The sequence below is a fragment of the Trichoplusia ni genome (assembly GCF_003590095.1).
Source record: "Trichoplusia ni isolate ovarian cell line Hi5 chromosome 21 unlocalized genomic scaffold, tn1 tig00002161_group20, whole genome shotgun sequence".
In the NCBI taxonomy this organism is placed as follows: Eukaryota; Metazoa; Arthropoda; class Insecta; order Lepidoptera; family Noctuidae; genus Trichoplusia; species Trichoplusia ni.
The window spans coordinates 10,762-32,666 of NW_020799844.1; the positions used below are offsets into that span (position 1 = coordinate 10,762).

The following is a 21,905-nucleotide window of genomic DNA, read 5'->3' on the forward strand; positions in this document are numbered from 1 at the left end:
ACTATAGTTAAAAATCTTTCGTGGATCTTTGCATTTGTTAGTATTCGCTGCCAACAGACGACCATATTTTTCATGATTTAGACAATGTTCTACGTCATAAAAAGCTTTCAGGTGGTTTGTCGAAGTTACATTACTAGTTCTATTTAAAGGCCTACATAAAATGATTTTGTGTGTTTTTTCCTGTTAAATGCTAGCAATGTTTGCAATTTCAAAAAAAAATAATTTCTTGTTTTTATAGTTAGGTACTTATGGCAGTCTGCAGTATAACACTTGTAAGAAACGTTTGCATCGTGTATATATAACTCATGTGTAAAGTGCTCACACCTGGTTCGTTGTTAATTTTTTGATCAATACTAGATTGTGTTTAGAAGGAATAGAAATAAGCCAAAGGGTAAACTGGAATAAAACAAAGTTATCATATTATATTATTTAATGTCACTCGGATAAACAGGGAGTAATGTTTATTTAAATATTACTAGAAATATAAGAGCTACGGTCTAGCAATTTGGTATAGAATTGAATATTAGCAAAATACATCGATAGTATTCAACTCTGAGAAATTACGTATCCCGAGCCCTAGCCCAACGGCACTAGATCTGTAAGGCTCTTAGAGGTATTCAAAGACCCCTACTGATCGCTATTTACAAAACCTTAATTCTAGGAAGAAGGAAACTATTTACAAAAGAGGTGGAATTTTGTGAAGCCGGCAAGCATGCAGCGGGTCATGCGACCCGCCGCGCACCCCGACCAGCCCCCGAGGGCGCCGGTCCGGAGCGCGCTGCCGGCAGTAGGCTCCGGCTCCCCACAAGCGCTGCGAGTCGCGACCACGTCGGCGTGAGCCTCGGTGAAGTCACGTCGCCGCGCTCGATGGTATTCTGTGGGGGGGTGGTACTTCCCCGGGCGTGCCTGCCTTGAGTAACTTGGCACTACCACCTACCTCAAGACGTACATCCGTACATCTATCAATGTACATGAATAACATTGCATGTGCACTGCACGCCTAGCCCGCTTATTAAATGCCACACTCCAATAGGAGTAGCAGCTCCTCATTATTGAGAGTGGCGCTTGCCATAAACGGGCTAGGCGTTCACAGCAAACCAGTTCACAGCAATGCTATTCCTGTGTAAACATGTATGAAGTGATACTTCATATTTAACTAATAGCCGGGTACAAGAACATCATTAAGTAGACAGTCGCCACCAGTTGGCAAGTGAAATGTGCACATACATAGACATTTTACTATGTTTCTTAGTAAGTGCAGTTCTTGTATACGCCTAGTAAACTATTTGCACACATTACAAGATCGCTTTAAGTGTATTTTTACATTAAGAAATACACTTATCCATAGCTTGACACCTGAGATGTTATTTCAAATACAAGACATACATATCGAACATTGTTTAAGAAAAGTATATTTTTATCCGTACACGGCTTGTATGTTCATGTTATTTAATTTTTATATTTTAAAGACACTTTCAGAAATAATCGCGTTTTCCAAAAAATGAGGCAACAATGAGGTATTCGCATTACGATCCGGCACTAATGTTATTGCTGCAAATAAACTAAAGGGCGGCATGGTCGGAAGTTACGTGCGCGGACAGTCGCGGCTCGGGCCCGCCCGCTCGTCGCAGGCTAGCCGCAGCGTGCACCTCCCACCCACGCGGGCTTTCTTCACCTCCAAGGTCTACAGCGAACTAAATCCTAGGTCTACAATTAATTTGAGACCGCCGGTAAAGTCCTTGACGTAGCCTTGAGGGAGTTATCAGTACAAGATGTTACTACACGAGCCAGAAGTGAAGTTCTAGAAATTCGGTGTTAGCCCTCGCCACGGTAGTCCTGTGATGTTAAACAACCGACGGTTCACCCTCCTCGACCGCCTCACGACCGCCGTGCCGCCTGCCCGCACCAGCTCGTGAGCAGGGCTGCAGGCGCGCATGATGGTCACTTCCCTAACGTGATCCCGCCTACCCCTCCCGCCCTTTTACATAAAAATATACTTTTTTATAAAAATAAAATATTCCGTGTAAATAAATATCTATTAAATATATAAATAATCTGATGAAATATAATCTAATTTTCGCAAAAAATACGCTTGCCGCCCTAAATCCAGACAAGATGGTTGACGCGGTGATTAAAATTATAGGAAGAACCTTCTTAGTGCAAACCTGATGCCATCTCAAGGACCGTCTAGACATACCAACGCAAGAGCCGCGCCGCATCGCTGTCTGGACCCGAGGATACGACATAACAACGGCTCGTTTACTCCGCCGAGGGACGCTATTCACTGTTCTGAATGAACTCAACGCAATATAGAGTCCCTCGACAGATTGTTCACGAGAGTCAATATAAATATGCTCTAATATATGAAAAACAGATGTATATAAAAAGAACTTGAGCCGTCGGTATCGAGCTAAAGCTACTCGTGGAAGACGGAATGAGGTATGTGTCTTTACATATCTATTATTTGCTATAGTTTATGCCTATGGGTCGAGGCACTCAGTTCGATACCGACCGGTTTCGGGTCCACTGACGAGTCAAACCTTAGCAAATTACACAGGAAACAGTTTTGTAGGATCAATTGATCTACTAAAGTGGACCAAGTGAAAAGACGTTTATTAACCGCCAGTGGACAACATCAAAACTTAACTCATAGCAACCGAAGATAAACGTGGGCTAGCCGAACTGTTACCAAATATACATATATATATGAAAAAGCCCGAGTGGTTTCGGATAACTCTTACTATTCTGCCCAAAGGCACTTGGAAAAGAATATAATAAAATATAATATTCATCTACCAACAAGTCACTATCCACCGCGCCGAGGCTGCGCACCGCCGCACAGAGTGCCGCGCTGCGTCGCCCAAACGATATCCAAACACAAGTGGTTACTCCGAATGCCCCAAGGTATATAAATCTCTCTATTTCTGTGTAAATAATTTCTTCTACTTAACTAGTCTAAAACAGCATGAATAAGGCAACTATTTTGACATACTTTTACAAATGAGGTAAATTATATTGAACAGAACTCAATGTTTAAACATAAATCATGTAAAACCTAATCATAAGTAATGTCACGTTTAAATAATTTAATCGTAAACAAGTAAAAATGGCTACAACGGCCCACAAGTGGGCCGGAGCTGGTTGTTCACCCTTCACGGGCGGTGCAATAGAACTAAATGAAACTAACAATAACATTAAAGAGGACAAACGGTTCACCCGAGAGTCGTCGGGTAAGCCCTGTGTCGAAGATGCACTTAGGTATGTTAACTTATTGTAACGGTGCTACAGTCACCCCCCTTTTAGGCGAACGGGGATAATAGATAAAGACAGAGAAAAATATCCATTTAGGGCAAATGTAGGCGAGGGAAATATTTGAGAAATAATATGATTATGTGTCCAAAAATAGTGACTCAACATATTTGAGGGGTAAGGGAATATAAATGAGGTGGAGAAGGAAAAGAGACTCGAGGTCAGAAGAGAGGCAAGTCGAATAACGAGAAGAGGAGGCAGCGGAGGCGCGCCTCGAAGTGGAGACGGCAGGGGTGAGCGGGATCTGTGGCGCGTTCACCGGGGAGGAGCGTGACAGTAGCAGGTCTGCGTAACAGTTCGGCCGCGCCCGCTTAGCCTAGCACACCCAACAAACAGAAACAAACGAAAACACGTCCATCTAGACGGTGGGCACTTCCTCGCTGGGCGCCTCGAACTCCAGCTTGACGTCGCCGCCGAGCCCGTCCACATCGATCTCCGTCTCCAAAGCGTTCAGCATGTTCAGGGTCACCTGGAAACAACGTATTGGCTAATTAGCAACCTGCTTTTACATTATTTGAAGGAAAAATGGGATATTGAATTTAAATCCTGTTTAAGATAAATTGCTTTTTTATTAGTTTCGATAGATCATTTTCTAATCAGATCAATATGAAAAAATTGACGACAAACTAGTTTAATCGAGTCGGAGAGACAATTTACTGGCATACGTGTCTATTAATGGGCCGCGTAGGCGCAATACTTGCCCAAGCTATTACAAAGATAACATTAATTTCCACATACTTGAATAAAAATTACGGAGCTCATCTAAATACAACCACTTATTTCATATAATTTCATTAATAAATAGGTACATAAAGTATTGGGAAAAGTATGGTTGCCAATAGATTAGCCATAACTACTGTACATGATTGGAAAATAACATTTATGCAAAATCTAACTAAATTACATAATACATTTAACAATTTACAAAAAAGAGCTACATCATAAAAGGAACAACATAAAAAATAGCAAATTAATATCATACATGGCTAACTAGAGAAAACAACTTATATTCCACGACTTTAGACTTATTCTTTTTAAGTGCTACAATGGACATTTATAATAAATAAAAACTATTAATATTTAGTGGTAACTATAATCAACGCTGAAAGTGAACTTGCGAAATAGAAACTAACTCATTAATATTTAAAGGAAATTCGTCAAACATTTAGAGAATTTTAAGATTGAATTTTTGTGTTTATCCGGTTATTTATTTCCGATCTTTATAAATCGTGATTTAAAGTGTAAAAAAAAATGAAAACAGCTCATGCAACCAGAACAGCAGCCGGTGATCATTCAAATAAAATAAATTCAAACTTCACTAACCAAAAACGTCACAGCTACTAAACATAAACAGAACAACTATTGGTTGCTTATAGTCAGTGAATGTTTGAACCTCTGCGTTATTTCCTAAAACCGAATGTGTGTTGATGACGCTCAGTGGCGCGGGTGGGACTGGTGGTGGGAGCACCACGTGCGGCACGTGCGGCGCGTGCGACACGTGCGGCACGTGGGGTGCCTGCGGCGCAGGGCTGGTGACTGTGCTGCTTACCTGACGCAAAGGTATACCTGCGTCTTCGAACGCTTTCTTCTTCAAGGTTGTGCGAATTTGGGTTCTGAAACAAACATATGTTAATGTTATTATCTACTCTAATATAAAAACTTTCGGTGTCCAACGCAAGATAATCTAAGTCTGTTAATGTCACCTTTCACATTACGTCTTTAGATAAGGTATAAAGATGTGTAAAAAAGTAAAGTGATAAAAGCGCGTGTAGGACAATAATGTCGAGCTCGGTAGTGCTAATACGACAAATGTTTGTGAGGCACTTCCAAAACAAACCGCCTACGAAATAATAACAGATGCTTCGTAAACAATAACTCCGAACGTTCACTAAGAATGTCGCGCACTAATTGAACACACCTTACAGGTTCAATTGCATTCAGTTTCGAGTAGGTACGTCAAAACTACCGCAGCATTTGTCAATAAGATTAACAGACTTAGTGTTGTGAAGACACCGGTTTATGGATGAACACAGTTAACAAAATACATTCAGTAAAACAATTCAAGTCATGGGCTTATGTTATTACTGAAGAGGTGATGGTCGTATCAAATTCACAAATAAAGTCGCTTATGAAGAAGGGGCTGGTATGTAAGAGGCCAGTATCTTTAAAAATTACATAAAATTACTTTATACATCGTCTATATAAAAAAAAACTATTACTTCTTTTATTAATTTTGACTTAAAGTAATCTACATACACTTATCCGATGTATGTATATGAAGGTTACTCTTCATCAGCTGTCGTCGGGGCAAACTATAGGAATGCTCATTTATTTGTGTGGATGATTTCCACGCAAATAAATAGCAACCCTTACATAGTAGTACAGATTATCTTCCGCCGGTTCAGCCTGGGTGCAGGTGGCTCTCTCTCGGCTTACGGTGGTAACAACTACAAGAACGGTCTGATATTTGGTTGAAAATATTTCCACGCAAATATCAGAGCACCCTCACAGTTTGGTCTTCTGCCGATCATGTTTCTGCTTCTTTCAGGATTAACGGCGATAACAGGATAGTATTATGATAAAATATTAACATAAAATTAAGGTAAAAAATTAACCAGTTGCTATGAATAGACGGTAAACAGAACACACAATACAGGATTAGATATTATATACGTCGGAGATGGTCGCTAGAATAAATTGCTAAAACTTAAATTAACCTCATAAGTGATAAATAGTCTGTCCTCTCTTTCATGGTATAGTTATTGTTCGGATGAATACTGGAAGGTTGACAAATTTAAGCGGGATATTTAAATTCAGAAAAGTTTGTGTAAAATTGAAGACGTCTCGTGAAATCGTGAATATAGATTGTGTAAAGTAACTCGATAATGTGAAAAGAATAGACACCGGAAAGCTGGGGAGTTTGATTTTAAAATAAACGATGATGAGTCTTGATTAAGTGGTTAATTGAATACCCTATTTCGATGTCGGCTATACTGCCTGACACCTGTACGCCATACGATATACGAAGATTAAACTTCGGTCATTCTAGACTTCCAGCAAAAATAAAAATCGTTTAATCCGTTTCATTCCGGCATTCCAGGGTTTCATCCGCCACATCCCATTTCCAGCATCAGGTCCTCGTGAAATAGAAACATGAAGAGAACTAAGTCAAGATAAATCCAACGAGCCTAAACTCGATGGGTTTACTAGATTTTAGAAGACATAAGTGTTTCAAATATCAGATCCCACATATGCTTGCAAGTAAACTGAGCGTGTAACATTCCTATCACAACTAACAAACGACCTGATTACGTTGACCTTGAAGACCTGAACCGATTTCCGCAAAACATAGCCAAGAACACTCTCGACTGATATACCTTTCGAACCAAAAAACCGCATTAAATTCGAACCATCCGTTTGCGAGCTACGATGCCACACAAATACACAGACACGTCAAACTTCTAATACCCCGTCGTTATTGCGTAGAGGGTCAAAAACACAATTTTATAAAAACTGTAGTATTATAAATGGATTAATCCATCCTTAAAAGCTCGTTTTTTTTCTGAATTGTTTGCAGTAACGAATTGAGGAAACGGAGATTTATTTTGTATATTAAATGCACGACAGTTTAATGTCATATCGAGGACAAGACTTCATCGCAAACGACAGATTTGATGGTGATCAACACATTTTACCCATGTAACAATAAGTGAGCGGTATGCGCGGTTATTGCTTGCCCTGCTTATTGGGCCAAACCTTATTTGAAAGTACTAGATGTTTTGTATACCGCTTCTCAAACATTTACGGATATCATATTTCATGTCCATTTTGTTTAGAAGGGATCATCCTTACTATCCTTACTAATATTATAAATGTGAAAGTGTGGATGTTTCGATGTTTGTTACTCAATAACTCGAAAACGTCTGAACGGATTTGGATGAAATTTGGCAAAAAAAATTAAAAGAACATAGGCTTCTTTATATCGCGATTTCTGAAATAGTTCTAAAACAACAAAAAGTCTTAACATATAGCTTTGAACCACGCGGATGAAATCGCGGGCAACAGCTAGTCATTTATAAAGCGAGCCACTGATTCCGATAAATACTAATACAGAAAAGATACAACATGATCGAGTGGCCACCTAAACCAAGCAGTTCATAATAAACACGTTAACAACAAACTCAAATAGCATACGACTAAATTCCCTATGGAAGCACAAAGGAGTATTTATCCGAAAATTCGAAGTTGAGTACACCCGGGTGCAGGCGGAGCAGGCGGCGAGGGAGGCGGGTGCGGTGCAGGGTGCACATGCGCGCCCTCATCCGCGCGGACCCCACCCCCAGAGGGAAAGGCTTTGTTCGAGAGTACTAGATCGATACTGCTAGCCTATTCCCGGGCCAAGCCCTGCGCGACAATAATTTATGCGCTGTAAGAGATGCTGGTGCTTAATATGAAACTAAGATATGAAGCCTAACTCCCTCAAACATATGATAAAAACTATGGTTTGGTAAAAACTATAGATCCGAATGTTCTAAAAACAGGACAAAGGAGGCTCTATATACGAGTATGTTTGTGATTTTAAACCTAACTATATCAAGAAAACATATTAATGTTACATTACCTTTCAGAAGGTGATTATATTTGAAGTAGCAGGTCTTCAAAGCAGTGAAACACACTAAAACGGTGATAACAGAAGCTCCACGCGAGAGCTGACAGAACAACACGACCGTATGCAAGCGTGCGGGAGACTCAACTAACTGGGCGTGGACGCGGTGCGCTGCAGTATGCACATGCGCGGCGCCACTCTACCCCCCCCCCCCAATCCCCGCCCCTCTATCGCAAGTACTGGATCAATACAGCTAGACTACGCCAGGGCTCTACCTCGCGCAATTTAAACACTGCAATTAGATAAACTGTTCCTCACTTTTTGAATAGTAAACTAGAATAATTTTATTTGTCATCTCATCAAATCAAAATTTGCAAACGGTAACAGTTCCACATTCTTGCTTGCGTAAAGCGTTACTTTACTAATAACTTAAAGAAATGGTATGCGCTGCATTAAACAAATGTTCGCGGCCACGACTCCTCCCTGTGCCACATCTATGCGAAGCTTTGTTCGATATAAATCAATACTGCTAGACTGTTCCCCGACCAAGACCGGCGCACTGAAGTGTGCGGACTAGATAGAAACATCAAGTTTCTATCTAGAGTCATCAGGCGGGGATTGAACATCTAATCAAAATTCTGAAACATTGAACTATCTAAACTACCTGTCTTCGAACAGTTTCAAATCTACGATCCTAGACTAATAGCTTAATAGATAAAGATAATCAAGCCACATTACCTTGCAAAACTTATAAATTTTCAAGAAACGCCTCTCTGAAGCAGGGACAAAAAGCAGTAACAACACTTTGAATATAAACTGGCGTTAGTTAGGCACATCCGGATGCTGACGCGCGGTTGGATCGACTGAATCGGCGTCACCGGGGTGCGGTGCAGCGTGCACATGCGCAGACATCTTGCAGACGCTCGCTCCCCCCTTCCTCCGTAACTATGCGCGGAGCAGACTGAATCAATACCGTTAGACTATTTGTACTCGGGCTAAGATGTGCTTAATACAATAATTGCGAATAGACTAACCCCTATTTTGCAAGAAAATAGTTAAACCGCATTATATAAACACTTACTTTCGATTCAATCAAGTCTTAATAATGAAAGAATATTCGATATTCTGAAATAAAAAATTGAAAACGACAACAAGGAGGTACCATTGCGTTATGGCTATTTAACCTATGACTAGAAACGATAAGTAAGAAAATTACCTTTTCAAACGAAATAATGATCTAAGTAACTGCTCCCTGAAGCTGCGACAAGCACACAATAACTGTAGCACCAAGTATCACAGTAGCACAACGAGAGGGCTAGCACTAGCTGACAGTGCAACACGACCGAATGCAGGCGCGCGGGTGACTCGACTAAATGGGAGTGGACGCGTTGGGGCGCACGATGCAGATGCGCGGTGTCACTCCCACTCAATCCCCCTTTTCCCCGCTACCCGTGCCAATGCAGTGATCAAGGCTTTGTTCGAAAGTGATAAATCAATACTGCTGGAGTATGTTCGGGCCGAACTCTGCACGATGTTTTTAGGTAAAAATCCAACCAAGAATATTATTTTCGATGTAATAGAAACCAATTCTCAAAAAGGTAATTAGAAACTAGGGTTTGGGATACTTATTGATGAATCTGAAGAAATCGAAACGAGGCTATGTTGGCGACGGAAAGTCTAACGATATAAAGAAATGCTCGATTACCTTTCAAAAGGTGAAACTGGCCTATGTAGCAGCTTTAAATTATTACGAGGGGGCAACGAGATAAGGCGTGTCGCCTTACCTATAGATACGACTCTTAGTTTAAGAGTAGTAAAAAGATAATAAAATATACCTTTGAAAATGCCCGAAATGATTTCTCAACCGACCTCAAACAACACTACGGGGTTATCACAGTAGCTCCTCATGGGAGCTGTTAATAAAAAACGACCGGATGCAAGCGAGCGACAGGCTTGACTAACGGCCGCTTTCTATATTCGATCCCGAATCTAAGATTCCGATCAATCCAGATTTTTTTCAATCCCTCGATTGAACTTGAATCTGCATTTCTTTAATCGATCTCGTCTCGAAATCCATCGAAAAAAAACGGATAGATCGCCCTGCTAAACGTTTTGTTTTACGCATGTGCAGAAAAAGTACTTCATGAATATTAATGAGTAAAAACGTGTTTTTTTTCTTAAAGCTTATCTATTTTATGTATAATCACTAGAAATTCCACAAAATACAAAAATAAAAGATTGGGAAGTCGTAGCGGTAAATACTATAATTCTACCTGAAGATTAGAAAAAGCATAAACGACAATAAACGTTTATTGATGAGCAACGGAACGTCAGTCAATCGAAAAGTTGTCAGTCAGTTTGACATTAACATAATATATTTTAAAATCGCAATTTTATTTGTTGTTTGTTTTTCCGATGTCTCAGCTATAGAATAGAATACAGCGGTAATATTCGAGCGCATTCAGAATAAGTTCACGCGCCATCTGTACAAGAAACTGTATGGGGTGTATCCGTTCTACCTACATGGATCCCACTCTGTTTGTTCTGGGCATGGTTGGCAATGATCAACTGTATATGAGACGGGAGTTTGCACTGGTCGTCTCCTTGGTGAAGGTGATTCGTGGAATGGAGAATCACCCGGAAGTATTGCAGCGCTTGAGTGTGTGTACCGGACCGCTTCGTGCGGCGGCGGCGAAGCCCGCACCTACAGCGAGAACAAATTTGCTCGCCAAAGCACCTCTTACAAGAGCTCTCCACACCACCAACTTCTTCAAAATCAGACTGACGTGTTTATGTGTTTTTAATAATGTAATGTGTTGCAATTTTTGTTTAGTTTAAGTTCTAAGTTGTCGCATTAGAGTAAACCCTGTAATGATACTTCATGGTTTTAAATAAATAAATGAAAACGAGAATATTATAATCGTTATTTATTGATTCCAGTATTACAGATATTGGTAAAAGTGTACTTAGTACACAAAAACTATAAAACCGAAAGAAAAAAAGTTTAAGCGTCAGCTTATGCTTAGCAATCCAAAAGAATTACTGAGCGCTGGTCTTCAGCTTAAATCCTTGACCCCCGTTTACAAGTAAAGTACAGAAAAAAAAACAGCCACTCGATACATCACAATCACAATTACAAATTTTGAGGACAGATTTTGTTCGTCTTCGATGTCACTACTATCCCAGTCCGATAGCTGAGCTAATACTTCAAGATCGCTATCACTATCACTTGAAAATATTTCCATTTTCACAGATTTCTCAGTACAATCCGTAAAAATTTGGGGATCGCGATTATAGATCAAAAACGTCGAAAATCGATTTGTCAAAACCAGAGATCGGTTATAGAAAACGCATAACTGTCACTTTCATATAAATACCAATCTAAAATCTCGATCCGCCCTCCCAAAGATAGATTGAAGAAAAAGATCGAGAAAACGATCCATGGATCGGTTATAGAAACACTAAAAGTTGAAAATGGATTCAAATGTCAATCTCGATCCGTAAATTAGGGATTGAGATCGAATATAGAAAGCGGCCGTAAGTCAACTTAAAGTTCCTAGCGCCCCCTCTCAATACCCACCGCGCCTTTGTAGGGGCAGGTAAAGCTTTGTTCGAAGTACTAGATCAATACTGCTAGACTATTTAACGGCGAACTCCTCATGTAATATTTCACGCGGAGTGCACTCTTTTTATTACAGAATCTTCTAAACGATTATTACTAAAACTGTGATATTAGATATTTTCCATTAATCGATCAATTCTGCCTATCGCTCCTCCAAGTAACTTTTTTGGGCAGGAATAAATTAATACACAGATTTTTTAATTGAGTTATGTAAACGAAATTCACGTTTTATAAAAGCAATGACAAAATAGAACAGACGCCACGGATTTTCAATTACTATTTAGACTTTACATGGTGCTCTAGAATATAATTTAAGCGTGTACAGAGTGTTCATAATTTACTCCAAGCAAACACCGACAGCAAAAGATTTGTTTTTTTTTACAAAATAGGTAATCTCAATTCCCCTGATTCATAGAAATCTAACTTGGAGACGCGGCTAAGGCCAAGGCTGCAGGAGCGAGCATTTGTTTTGAAACTGGAAGAGTGAAACCTACCGATGCCCACATTTTAAAAGTGATACGTGGCAGATTCACTAATAGGCTGAGTAATGACATGAGCCCGCATTATGCAACACGAAGAGGGACTGAATATGTAATTGTTCAGGGAGATGGCTTCCGATTCCGCAGGATGTAAGAAAAATAAAGAGTCTCGAAAATTAATTTTCATTTTCCCCCAAATTATTGAGGAAGTTGAATGTCAATGACAACTCAAAGAGACACAGATTGCTTATTTGTGGTTCAGCCTTAAATACACCGGGGCTTTACTCTCAAATAATTTCGGATAAGTTAATGAGGTCAAACTTCCTATATCAAAAAACAGAACTATGTATAATGGACAAGTTCCCTTAAGTATAGAGGAATCCTAATATCTCGAGAATCAGTCTCAGGCGATCATTTGGGTTTCTCATTTTTCGTTATGCTGCAGTGCCAGGGAAAGTCCAAACGAGGACAAGATAGACGCCTGAAATCGCGGTCAGGGTAAGGTGGCGGGAGGTCGTGCGGAAAGCTGTTCTCTCTCCACCAATCATATGGATGACCCTGACCACTTCTGCACCAAACAAGAGTGATAAAGCAGTGAAGAAGCACACATTACCCTGCTCGTACATAAGTAGACTTTGACTAGCTAAAAAAATAAGCTAGTAATTTAATCCCTACTAATATTATAAATGCGGCAGTAACTCTGTCTGTCTGTCTGTTACGCTTTCACGTCTAAACCACTAAACGGATTTTAATGAAATTTGGTACATAGATAGAGTTGACCTTGAGAAAGAACGTAGGATAGTTTTTATTCCGGACTTTTGAAGAGTTCTCTTGGAAATGCGATATAACCGACCTCGACGCGGTCGAAGCCGCGGGCCAAATGCTAGTTATCATATAATTTTAAGAAAATTTTTGGTTGCATGATTCCCTTCAAAAAGTAAGAACGACAAAAACTCTATAGCCTATACCTCGATCCGCCACTGCGGTGCTGTAGTGCGGTCACTGCCGGTGATGATGTGGCTACGTCCTACTAATATTATAAACACGAAAGTATGTAAGTGTGGCGTGTGCTACCAAAACCGCTAGAGTTTCACACTTTCAGTGTTAGTTAGCCCATTTATTGAGAAAGGCTAGAGCATTTACGGGTATTAAAGCAGTAATAGAATATGTAATAGAAACTGGCAGAAGATGCGGGCACTGTATAAATATAAATCCGACTTAAACAATCTAACTTATTTTTATAAACACACGCAAACAAGGCGCGCGCATAAGCTAGCATTTTACATACAGAACCAATTCAATCATTAAATCATTTGTTGACGTTGACGAGACATGATCCTGTGAATAAACTTGAATGAGATTTGATGAAGCCAGTTTGTTACAACTTATGTTACTCTGACCACTTCAATCAATTACCACAGGCACATTTAGTGTTCAATGTAAAAGTAAACGTGAGCTTATACTATCTGTTTTAAATAACTTACGCGTTTATTTTTATAAGTATCTAGCGATGCGTAATGTACATATGTATACACACGGTACAAATGAATGAGTAAAATTATAATAGTTAAAAACACATAATTTTTCTTCTTAAATACACAAGTAGAGAAACTTGTTCGTGACTACTTCCGGGCGCATGGTTGTGAAGATATGAATCACTCATTTTAATGCTAAAGGTGTTTTAAAGGAAACCGTTAAAAAATATACTTTAAAAATCTGAACAAAATGCGTCCTGTTTAGTGTTAAAGTCGAAATAGCATGATAGACAAAAATAATTATGTTCCTTGCATGGAGACACAAACGTGTTGTGAAAAACGTTAGGTAAGTATCACAAATGACCCACACCCCGTAGTTAAATTACATTAAAATCTCATCAATAGCAACTAGTCACTATAGGTTCAATCCAAATATTTTCAGTAATCAATCTATACTAACACAACATTGAATGTGCGCTGTCGAGTCTTCCCCCTATCCAGGTTCCATTGTTGGCCTGCCAAAATATGATTACTGATCGGCACGATTAGAAACAAATTCGAGTAATAAGAAATAAACCAAACACTTACTTGTTTTTATTTTAATGATCGGGCAAAACTGCGGTACTGACGCGACATCTTCAACTCCGCGAATGTTTATCATTAGAACTAAATACAAGTCAGCCATGTTTGGATGTTTCTCGGCACTAGAATCGACTTCAGGTATCTACGGTACCTATTGTACTATTGTATAGTCTGCGCATGCGCGAGCTCACCCCTGTCTAGACGGTCACCGCACCAGACGTTGCTCGCCCCCTCGGATAGGGGAGACTAGACTCTTCACGGGAGAAAATCTAAATCAATAAAGCTAGAATACCGAGGGCTAACGCTTCACCCCTGTTTATTTGGATGCGTGGAATCACTGCCAATTAATTACTAAATTAGAGTAATTATTTTATACCTTAATTTTTATCTTAACTCCCATTTTCATCTGGAAAATATGTTATTTGTGCAAATATTGTCTTGTTATTCAAGTCTTTTTATATTAATTGGAGTTAAAAAATACTGAGCATAGTAAAATAGAGAACACTGATTATTTTACAGATTTTAATGTAATGCAACTTTGCTTTACTTGCAAGCGCTGGCTGAACCATGCGAGATAGATCAGAATAATGTATTACTGTAGTGAGTATCTTAAAAGTTCTACAAATAAGTACGCGAGATCATAACGGCTATGTTTTAAGTATCACCCACTATACCTTTTTTTATTTATGTTTACAAAACATTTATTTGTGATGGTGTTTTATATGGTGTACTAACTGTCCCAGTAAACGTTGGTATACTATATGAAAAAAGTGTATGAATAAAAAACAGATATCCTATCCTCAGACCTACCCAATATGCACACAATATTTCATGAGAATCGGTAAAGCCGTTTCGGAGAAGTTCAATTACGTAAAACGTACAAGGAGAATTAAATATTTTATAAATAATCGTTACAAGTATTCAATACTAGATTCCGACAGCGACTTTGTCCGCGTGGAATAATGATTTCGGACTAACGCTATCTTTAACTGCAACTCAACTTATGATGTGCAAGTACTGGGTCTTGTAATGTCATAACATGTAGATTGTAGATTATTCTCAAAATAATTAAAGTCATGTTATTTTAAAGCACTTGTTTGTAAACCTAGTCCTACGTGCATTTTGCTGGGATGTTATTTTAACAATGCGATATTTCCAAAAATATTAATTTAAGATAAATTATGTTAACTGCAACTTTGTTTATTATTAAATAGTTGTGATGAAATACGTATTTATTTGGATGAATAGAACATTATAGAACATTAAACAAAACACCATCGCAAATAATGCATCATAATGGAACCAATTTGCTTAGCATAAAACGGATATAGTGAGCTGATCTTAGATGGATGTTTATTTTCTAGGATCGAGATAATTGATTGTCATTCTTTTACAGTACAAATACAAATAAATTTCATTTAGTTTAAATGCTGTTCTAGCTTCAATCGACATTAATGTTATAAAAAATAAGTATTTGATTTTCAAATTGTATCGATTAGACTCTAAAAGCTATGTTTATAAGTTCTAAATTTGCACATGCGCACCGTCACGCCACCCCGTTCGACGGGCATATCGGGGGAGGGGAGCAGTGAGGAGGGTGTGGCTACAACGTCCGCAATGCAGTAATTCTACCTTCCCCCCCAAATGCGGGAGGAAAGCCTTTATACGAGAGCACTAGATCAATACAGGTACAAATCTTCTGGGACAAAAACCGTAGGCTAAATCATGACTTAGGTGTAAATCTAACTGGCTGACAAAGGAGTTTACATATGAAAAATTGAAAGGAATAAAACTAAAGAACTAAAAAAGTATCGCTTAATAATAATATAATAATATTAGGCTTCGCTCACCACGAAAAAATTGTTCTCTATTCCTGTTCTTTAATCATAGAACAATGTACCTACTACGTGAGTATTTAAAAAAGATCACTAACCTGCGTTTTATTTTCAGACCGCGAAACAGGAGTAAATACTTCTGGCACTTCACACACATTCTACCGTTTACTTTTACTTCTGGAGCTCTACACGTAATGTTAACTCAACACAACTAGATGCTTCAGTGTCCTCGCATCGACTGAAAGCGCTCTAACAGGGTGCAGCCCGGGGCCGTTTGCACATGCGCGCTGTCACGCCGCCCGGATCGTCGGGCAAATGGAGGGACAAGGGCGGGAGGGGGACAGGAACGGGGGGGGCAGTGTGAAGGGACAAGGTGTGGCTATAGCGTCAGCAATGTAGTAATGTACATGCGCACTCGATAGAATTGAAAATTATAATGCGGATAACCGAAAATGAAACCAATTTCGAGAAGTGGACTTATGATGCCAGACGTAACACAATGGTGGCCAAGGCACGGCAAAAGAAGAGTCGGTCGTCCGGGAGCAAGATAGTACCGCGAAATTGAATCGCAGAAATTGGCACGAGAAAGGGAAGGCCTATGCCCAGCAGTGAGAGGATAAAGGCTGTTGCTGATGATAATGAAGAGTCCACCACATTTTTCCAAGTGATATCACTTTCAAAACATTAGAAAAATTATTGTTATTATTTCAAACCATAGGAGAAACGTACAAGGATAGAGAACATCCGGACAAAGCACATGATACTGGCGCAGGGTATGTGGGGGTGACGCATTTCGCAATGCAGCAGTGCACATGCGCCTTTGGGGGATTCAACATTATAGAATCTTTAGAGTACATAGGTGTACTAAAATAATTAAAATTGCAGTCGCTAGCCAAAGTTTAACAATAACTTATGCACAAAACATTATTTTACAACTACACTTCCCACAATCCAACATCCAAAATTGAAAATTTACAAAGAGTTCAACGCGCTTCACGTCCTCGCAGAACCTACTAGACTAACTCGGCCAAAACCAAAAAAACTACATTTTGACTAACCTGCTTCTAGGAACTGCTTCTCGAAGCAGCGCCGCGTTCTCTGCCATAACCAAAAATCACTAGAGCTTTATACAAGATACAAGACTAAGAGCACGACGGGATGCTACAGAGCGGCTGCGATGACTGAACTCATATAGTCGGCTAGGGCGTGGTGCGGTGCACTATGCACATGCGCGCTGTCACGCCACCCTGTGCCACGATCGTCGAGGGAGGAGCGATAGGGGGACAGGAACACGCGGGGGAGGGCAGTGTGGAGGGAGAGGAGGTGTGGCTATAACGTCCGCAATGCAGTGATGCTGCACTCCCCTCCCCCCTCATGCGGGAGTAAAGCCTTTATACGAGACAAAGACCGTAGCACCAGGTGCTAGAAGAATAGATTTAAGGGGTTATTTACAGTGCCATAAGAAATAACCTACATAATCAACAATTTGTTGGTCGTCAAGCTGTCTTAAGTATAGCAAAGAAATTTGCCACGAATTTATATCGTTAGGAGCAAATTTTACTAGCTGACAAAGGACTTAACATATGGAAAATCTCAGGAATTAATGAAACGAAAATTTAAAAAGTAACACTTTTAAAAATACCTACAAGGCTTCCCTCACCACCTAAAAATTGTACTCTGTTCCTGCTCTAATCATAGAATGATGTACCTACAATATGAGTGGTTAAAAAAATATCACTAACCTGCGTTTTATTTTCAGACCGCGTAACAGGAGTAAATACTTTTGGCACTTCACACACATTCTACCGTTTATTTTTACTTCTGCAGCTCTACACGTAATGTCAACCCAACACAACTAGAGGCTTCAGTGTACTCGCGTCGACTGAAAGCGCTCTAACAGGGTGCGGCCCGGGGCAGTTTGCACATGCGCGCTGTCACGCCGCCCGGATCGTCAGGCAAATAGGAGGGACGAGTGCGGTAGGGGGACAGGAACGTGGGGGGGAGGGCAGTGTGGAGGACAAGGTGTGGCTACAACGTCCGCAATGCAGTTATGCACATGCGCACTCGACAGGTTTCAGAATTCTAGAATAGTCTTAAAACTAACGTAAGCCTCCCCTCCCAACCCTGTCTTGTGAGCTACATTGCTGATTGGAAGTACAATTTCATAGAGCCTGAGTATTTTTTTAGACGCTTCTTTTACTACCACCGCGTTATTAAATTTTATACTGAACCTAAAATCTAAATTATAACATTGTTTGTATACTTGTATACGTGTCACGGGTTCTTTCCTTGAGCAGAACTCCTTAGAGTCCGGGTGTCTTTTGGGCATGTAATGTGACATTAAGAAAAGTTCCTAACCCCGGAAGTAGTTTTTATCAAATTCAAATAGAAAGTACAATTAAGGAGTAGAAAATGTGGTCGAATCCATTCATAAATAATAAAGAATATTACCAAGAGATTAAATTGTTAGGAAGTATTGTAGCAGTGGGACTCAGTGATAAAAAATTGTAGGCGTTTAAAATTATATTTCCTACTAGCTACTGCCCGTGGCTGAGCCCGCGTGGTCGTCATTATTTTGTTGCGGTGTCATGTTAAAACAGTGATCTTCACTGAAATTAAATTTGGTGCACTGCAATTTTATCTAAGATTAGCCGTTGACATATTCTCCCCGGTTTCATAAAATTTCTCATTGCTGCTATGCTTCTATGTTATAGCTTTACATTGTTAAAACAATTTAATAACCAGTAAAGTCACTTTAAAGCACAAAACAAAAATCTTCTTTTTTAATATTTGTTAAGAAGCATAGATGAACTATTTTTCTGATAACCTTCCTAACTACCTAGCCTACTAAATAAACGCCTCGCTAGACTCTCTTTCATCATAACAACAACTAGTTTAGAAATAAAATTCCATTGGAAGAAAAAATAAGTAACGTGTTATGCATATAACGTAACGCCAAATAGGCACATAATTAATGATGCGATGTACAGCTGCGATGAAAAGTCGACATTTTTTTAAAGTATATTTTATTAATCTTAACTCATATCAAAGTTAGAAACATCTGAATTGTCACTCAATTCGTTATCTGAATCGGTGACTGATATCGTTACTGATGACTCGATTCAATTATCAATATGGATATCACGATCCCAATCAGACATAATGTCCCTTCTTGTCTTATTCACGACCTTCGATTTTAATTTAATATTACAATTATTTTTATAACAGTAAAAAAGGGAATGTGATTTTAGCTGTAAAAAAACGTTATCGATAAAAATTACTTGCATGACTTTACATCCTTAGCCATGCGATACTGATTGATTTCAACGTCATACTGACAACTGTCAACCGCACCATGCTACAGCGCACAAACGGCTTAGGCTTCCACTACGATTTTTTAAAGCAGGTAGTTATAAAAAAACCGTAGAATAAACACTAAAATTTATTTAACAAAAAACTAGATCTAAAAAAACATTCTAAGATTTTATTCAATCAGGGCAGCCGCTTAGCCATTAGTTCCTTTTGCTCTCAAAAACCGCGGTAGATAGCGACGGTGTTGTCTAAGCCTTAAAATAAACTGTTTTCGCTGCAGGAGTTATGCAAGCATCTATAGTAATATGATAAAGCTTAAGAGTCTGTTTGTTAGTTTATAATGCAAGAAATGTTAGTCCGATGTAAAAATAATATTTTTATGTTACACGTAGACAGCCCAGTTATAGAGGAAGGCCGTTCCATACCATAACGCTATTATTAGGAGCAGCGCAGCAATGAAAAATATCACGAAACCCGTTATACTTAGGTAAGAGTTATTTAAGAAAGTCTGCGACAGGATGTCTACTATCTTTTAAGTTTACAAATTTAGATCAAAGATTATTATGGCATAAAATTAATGAAAAAAGGTGCCAATCTTTATAAAAAAAAAATACGCTCTGCGGTACAGTTATTTAATTTGAACATGCTTTCCCTTCACTTTATTAAATTTCAGGGAATGTCTATCCGCGTGGACTTCTATTTACAACGCGGTGTTTCAGGTTCAGCAGTTTTAAGCAAATTTCAAAAACCTAGTACATAAAAAAAGTTTCATATAAATTTTGAGCCCCATTACCCCTTTCCAAACTTTTTTTATTTAAAATAGCTATGTCCTTTCTCAAGCTCTAGAATACATGTACCCAATTTCATTAAAATCGGTTCAGCAGTTTTGGCGTGAAAGTGACACAGACAGAAAGACGGAAATAATTTCGCATTTGTAATATTAGTACGGATGGAACTCTAAAATACACTCACCGGCACAATTAGGGGAACACAAAAAAGCTTGTTTTTACCGAACATTGTTGGATATTCACCCAAGTCTTGTTGGAACTATTTTGACAAGAATTGATGTTTTTTTAAGAGTTTGGCTACTTAACATTTTTTATTCATACTAAAAGAACTTTAGTGGATGTTGCGAAAGGGAACTGCGGGTCATTTCACTTTTTACTTTTGTATAGTGCACTTTGTTCTGATACAAAATGAGTGTTCTACCAGCAACTTCTGCGGCCAGGGTAGTAACCAACATCGAGGAAGGGTTCAGCTATCGCGCAATGGGTGAATCGACATTGGTGATTTCAACGTTATACGGAGACTGGACCGTACGGGCGCATACGAGGACAGGGCAGAAATCGAGCAACTAGCGCTTTAGATGACCGTTTCTTGGTCATGCAGACTTTACGAAATCATCGGCAAGCAGCTGAACAGCTGCGAAATCGTTTCCTTCTGCGAAACTTCCGTTCCGTAACGTGAACGTTAGTCAAAGGACTGTTCGAAGACGGTTAAATGAAATTGGCTTAAATTCTTACATGCTAGCAAAGGCTACAAAACTCGAGGTAGCTCATCGTGTAGCAAGATTGTCATTCGCTCGAGAGCACCGAGATTGGGCAAGTGTGTGGGGCCGTGTTTTGTTCAGTGACCAGAGCCGATTTTGTTTAAATTTCGTTAATTCGAAGGAAAGAATGTATAGATATCGAGGGGAACGATATCACATAGCAAGGTTCTCTGAAACCGTGCGGTATGGTAGAGGGTCAGTGATGGTATGGGGTGCATATGTTTGGAAACCCGCACGGAGCTAGAGGTCATTAGTAATGGATGGCTATCTTATATCGCCATGTCATTTTTTTGCCAAATTTATAGGCGAAAATTTCGTTTTCATGCATGATAACGCACGGCTACACACTGCGCACACAGTGAGTGACTGCCTTTACGTAGGCATGACCCAGATGAGCTAGCTAGGAACAACCTGGGCAGAAAGGTTTGCCAAGGAAATCCAAAAAGCCTCTCAATGTTTCATTTTTGTATTTTTTGTTAAATTCGTCAAGAATAAATATTATGGAAGTTACTAAAGCATTAATTTTAGAAAGTTTGAGTGCAACTACTTTTTGTATATCTAAAACAATATGTACAACTTAAGTTGGCAAAGCAAATTTTTTGTGTTCCCCTAATTGTGCCGCTGTTTGTATCATACCGATTTCAAAAGATCCGGCTTCATATCTTTATAAAGATGCGGACGAAGGCGCGCGCAACAACTTGTACCATATAAATACTTCAATCTTTACTAAATTTTATTTTTAACTGTGTTGCCTATTTACAATTTTATGATAATCATATAATGATATGTTTTAATATTTATATGTGAAGATAATACAATAAGGTTTAATGAGTACGCAGAGGAGCTCGTGGCTAAGCTATAACCGCATAAGTGAATCGATCACAGGTTAAGCTATGCTTGACGCAGTTGGTCCGTAGATGGGTGACCATCTTTGTCATAACAAAGCACGTTAAATTGTGGGTCCCGGCTGTTATTCCTACATCTTTGATAGTCGTTACAAGGTAGTCAGAAGCTTGAAAAGTCTGACAGCCAGTCTAACCAAGGGGTATCGTGTTGCCCAGGTAACTGGGTTGAGGAGGTCAGATAGGCAGTCGCTCCTTGTAAAACACTGGTACATAGCTGAAACCGGTTAGACT

General features: G+C 39.3%; 1 protein-coding gene across 4 annotated transcripts; it reads right to left on the reverse strand.

The window, feature by feature from the left end:
- Positions 1–412: 412 nt before the first annotated feature.
- On the reverse strand, positions 413–17,858 carry LOC113506658. 4 transcript variants are annotated; one of them, XM_026889485.1, is made up of 3 exons: positions 17,651–17,858; positions 4,703–4,922; positions 413–3,778 (listed from the first exon to the last, which is right to left on the reverse strand). In XM_026889485.1, exons 1-3 carry the CDS (start codon positions 17,707–17,709, stop codon positions 3,668–3,670), a joined length of 390 nt encoding a protein of 129 aa, XP_026745286.1. In that variant the 5' UTR covers positions 17,710–17,858; the 3' UTR covers positions 413–3,667. The 4 variants fall into 4 exon arrangements, with proteins under 4 accessions (XP_026745286.1, XP_026745287.1, XP_026745285.1 ...); XM_026889486.1 differs by lacking the exon at positions 17,651–17,858 and adding an exon at positions 16,967–17,148; XM_026889484.1 differs by lacking the exon at positions 17,651–17,858 and adding an exon at positions 16,007–16,201.
- Positions 17,859–21,905: the final 4,047 nt, after the last annotated feature.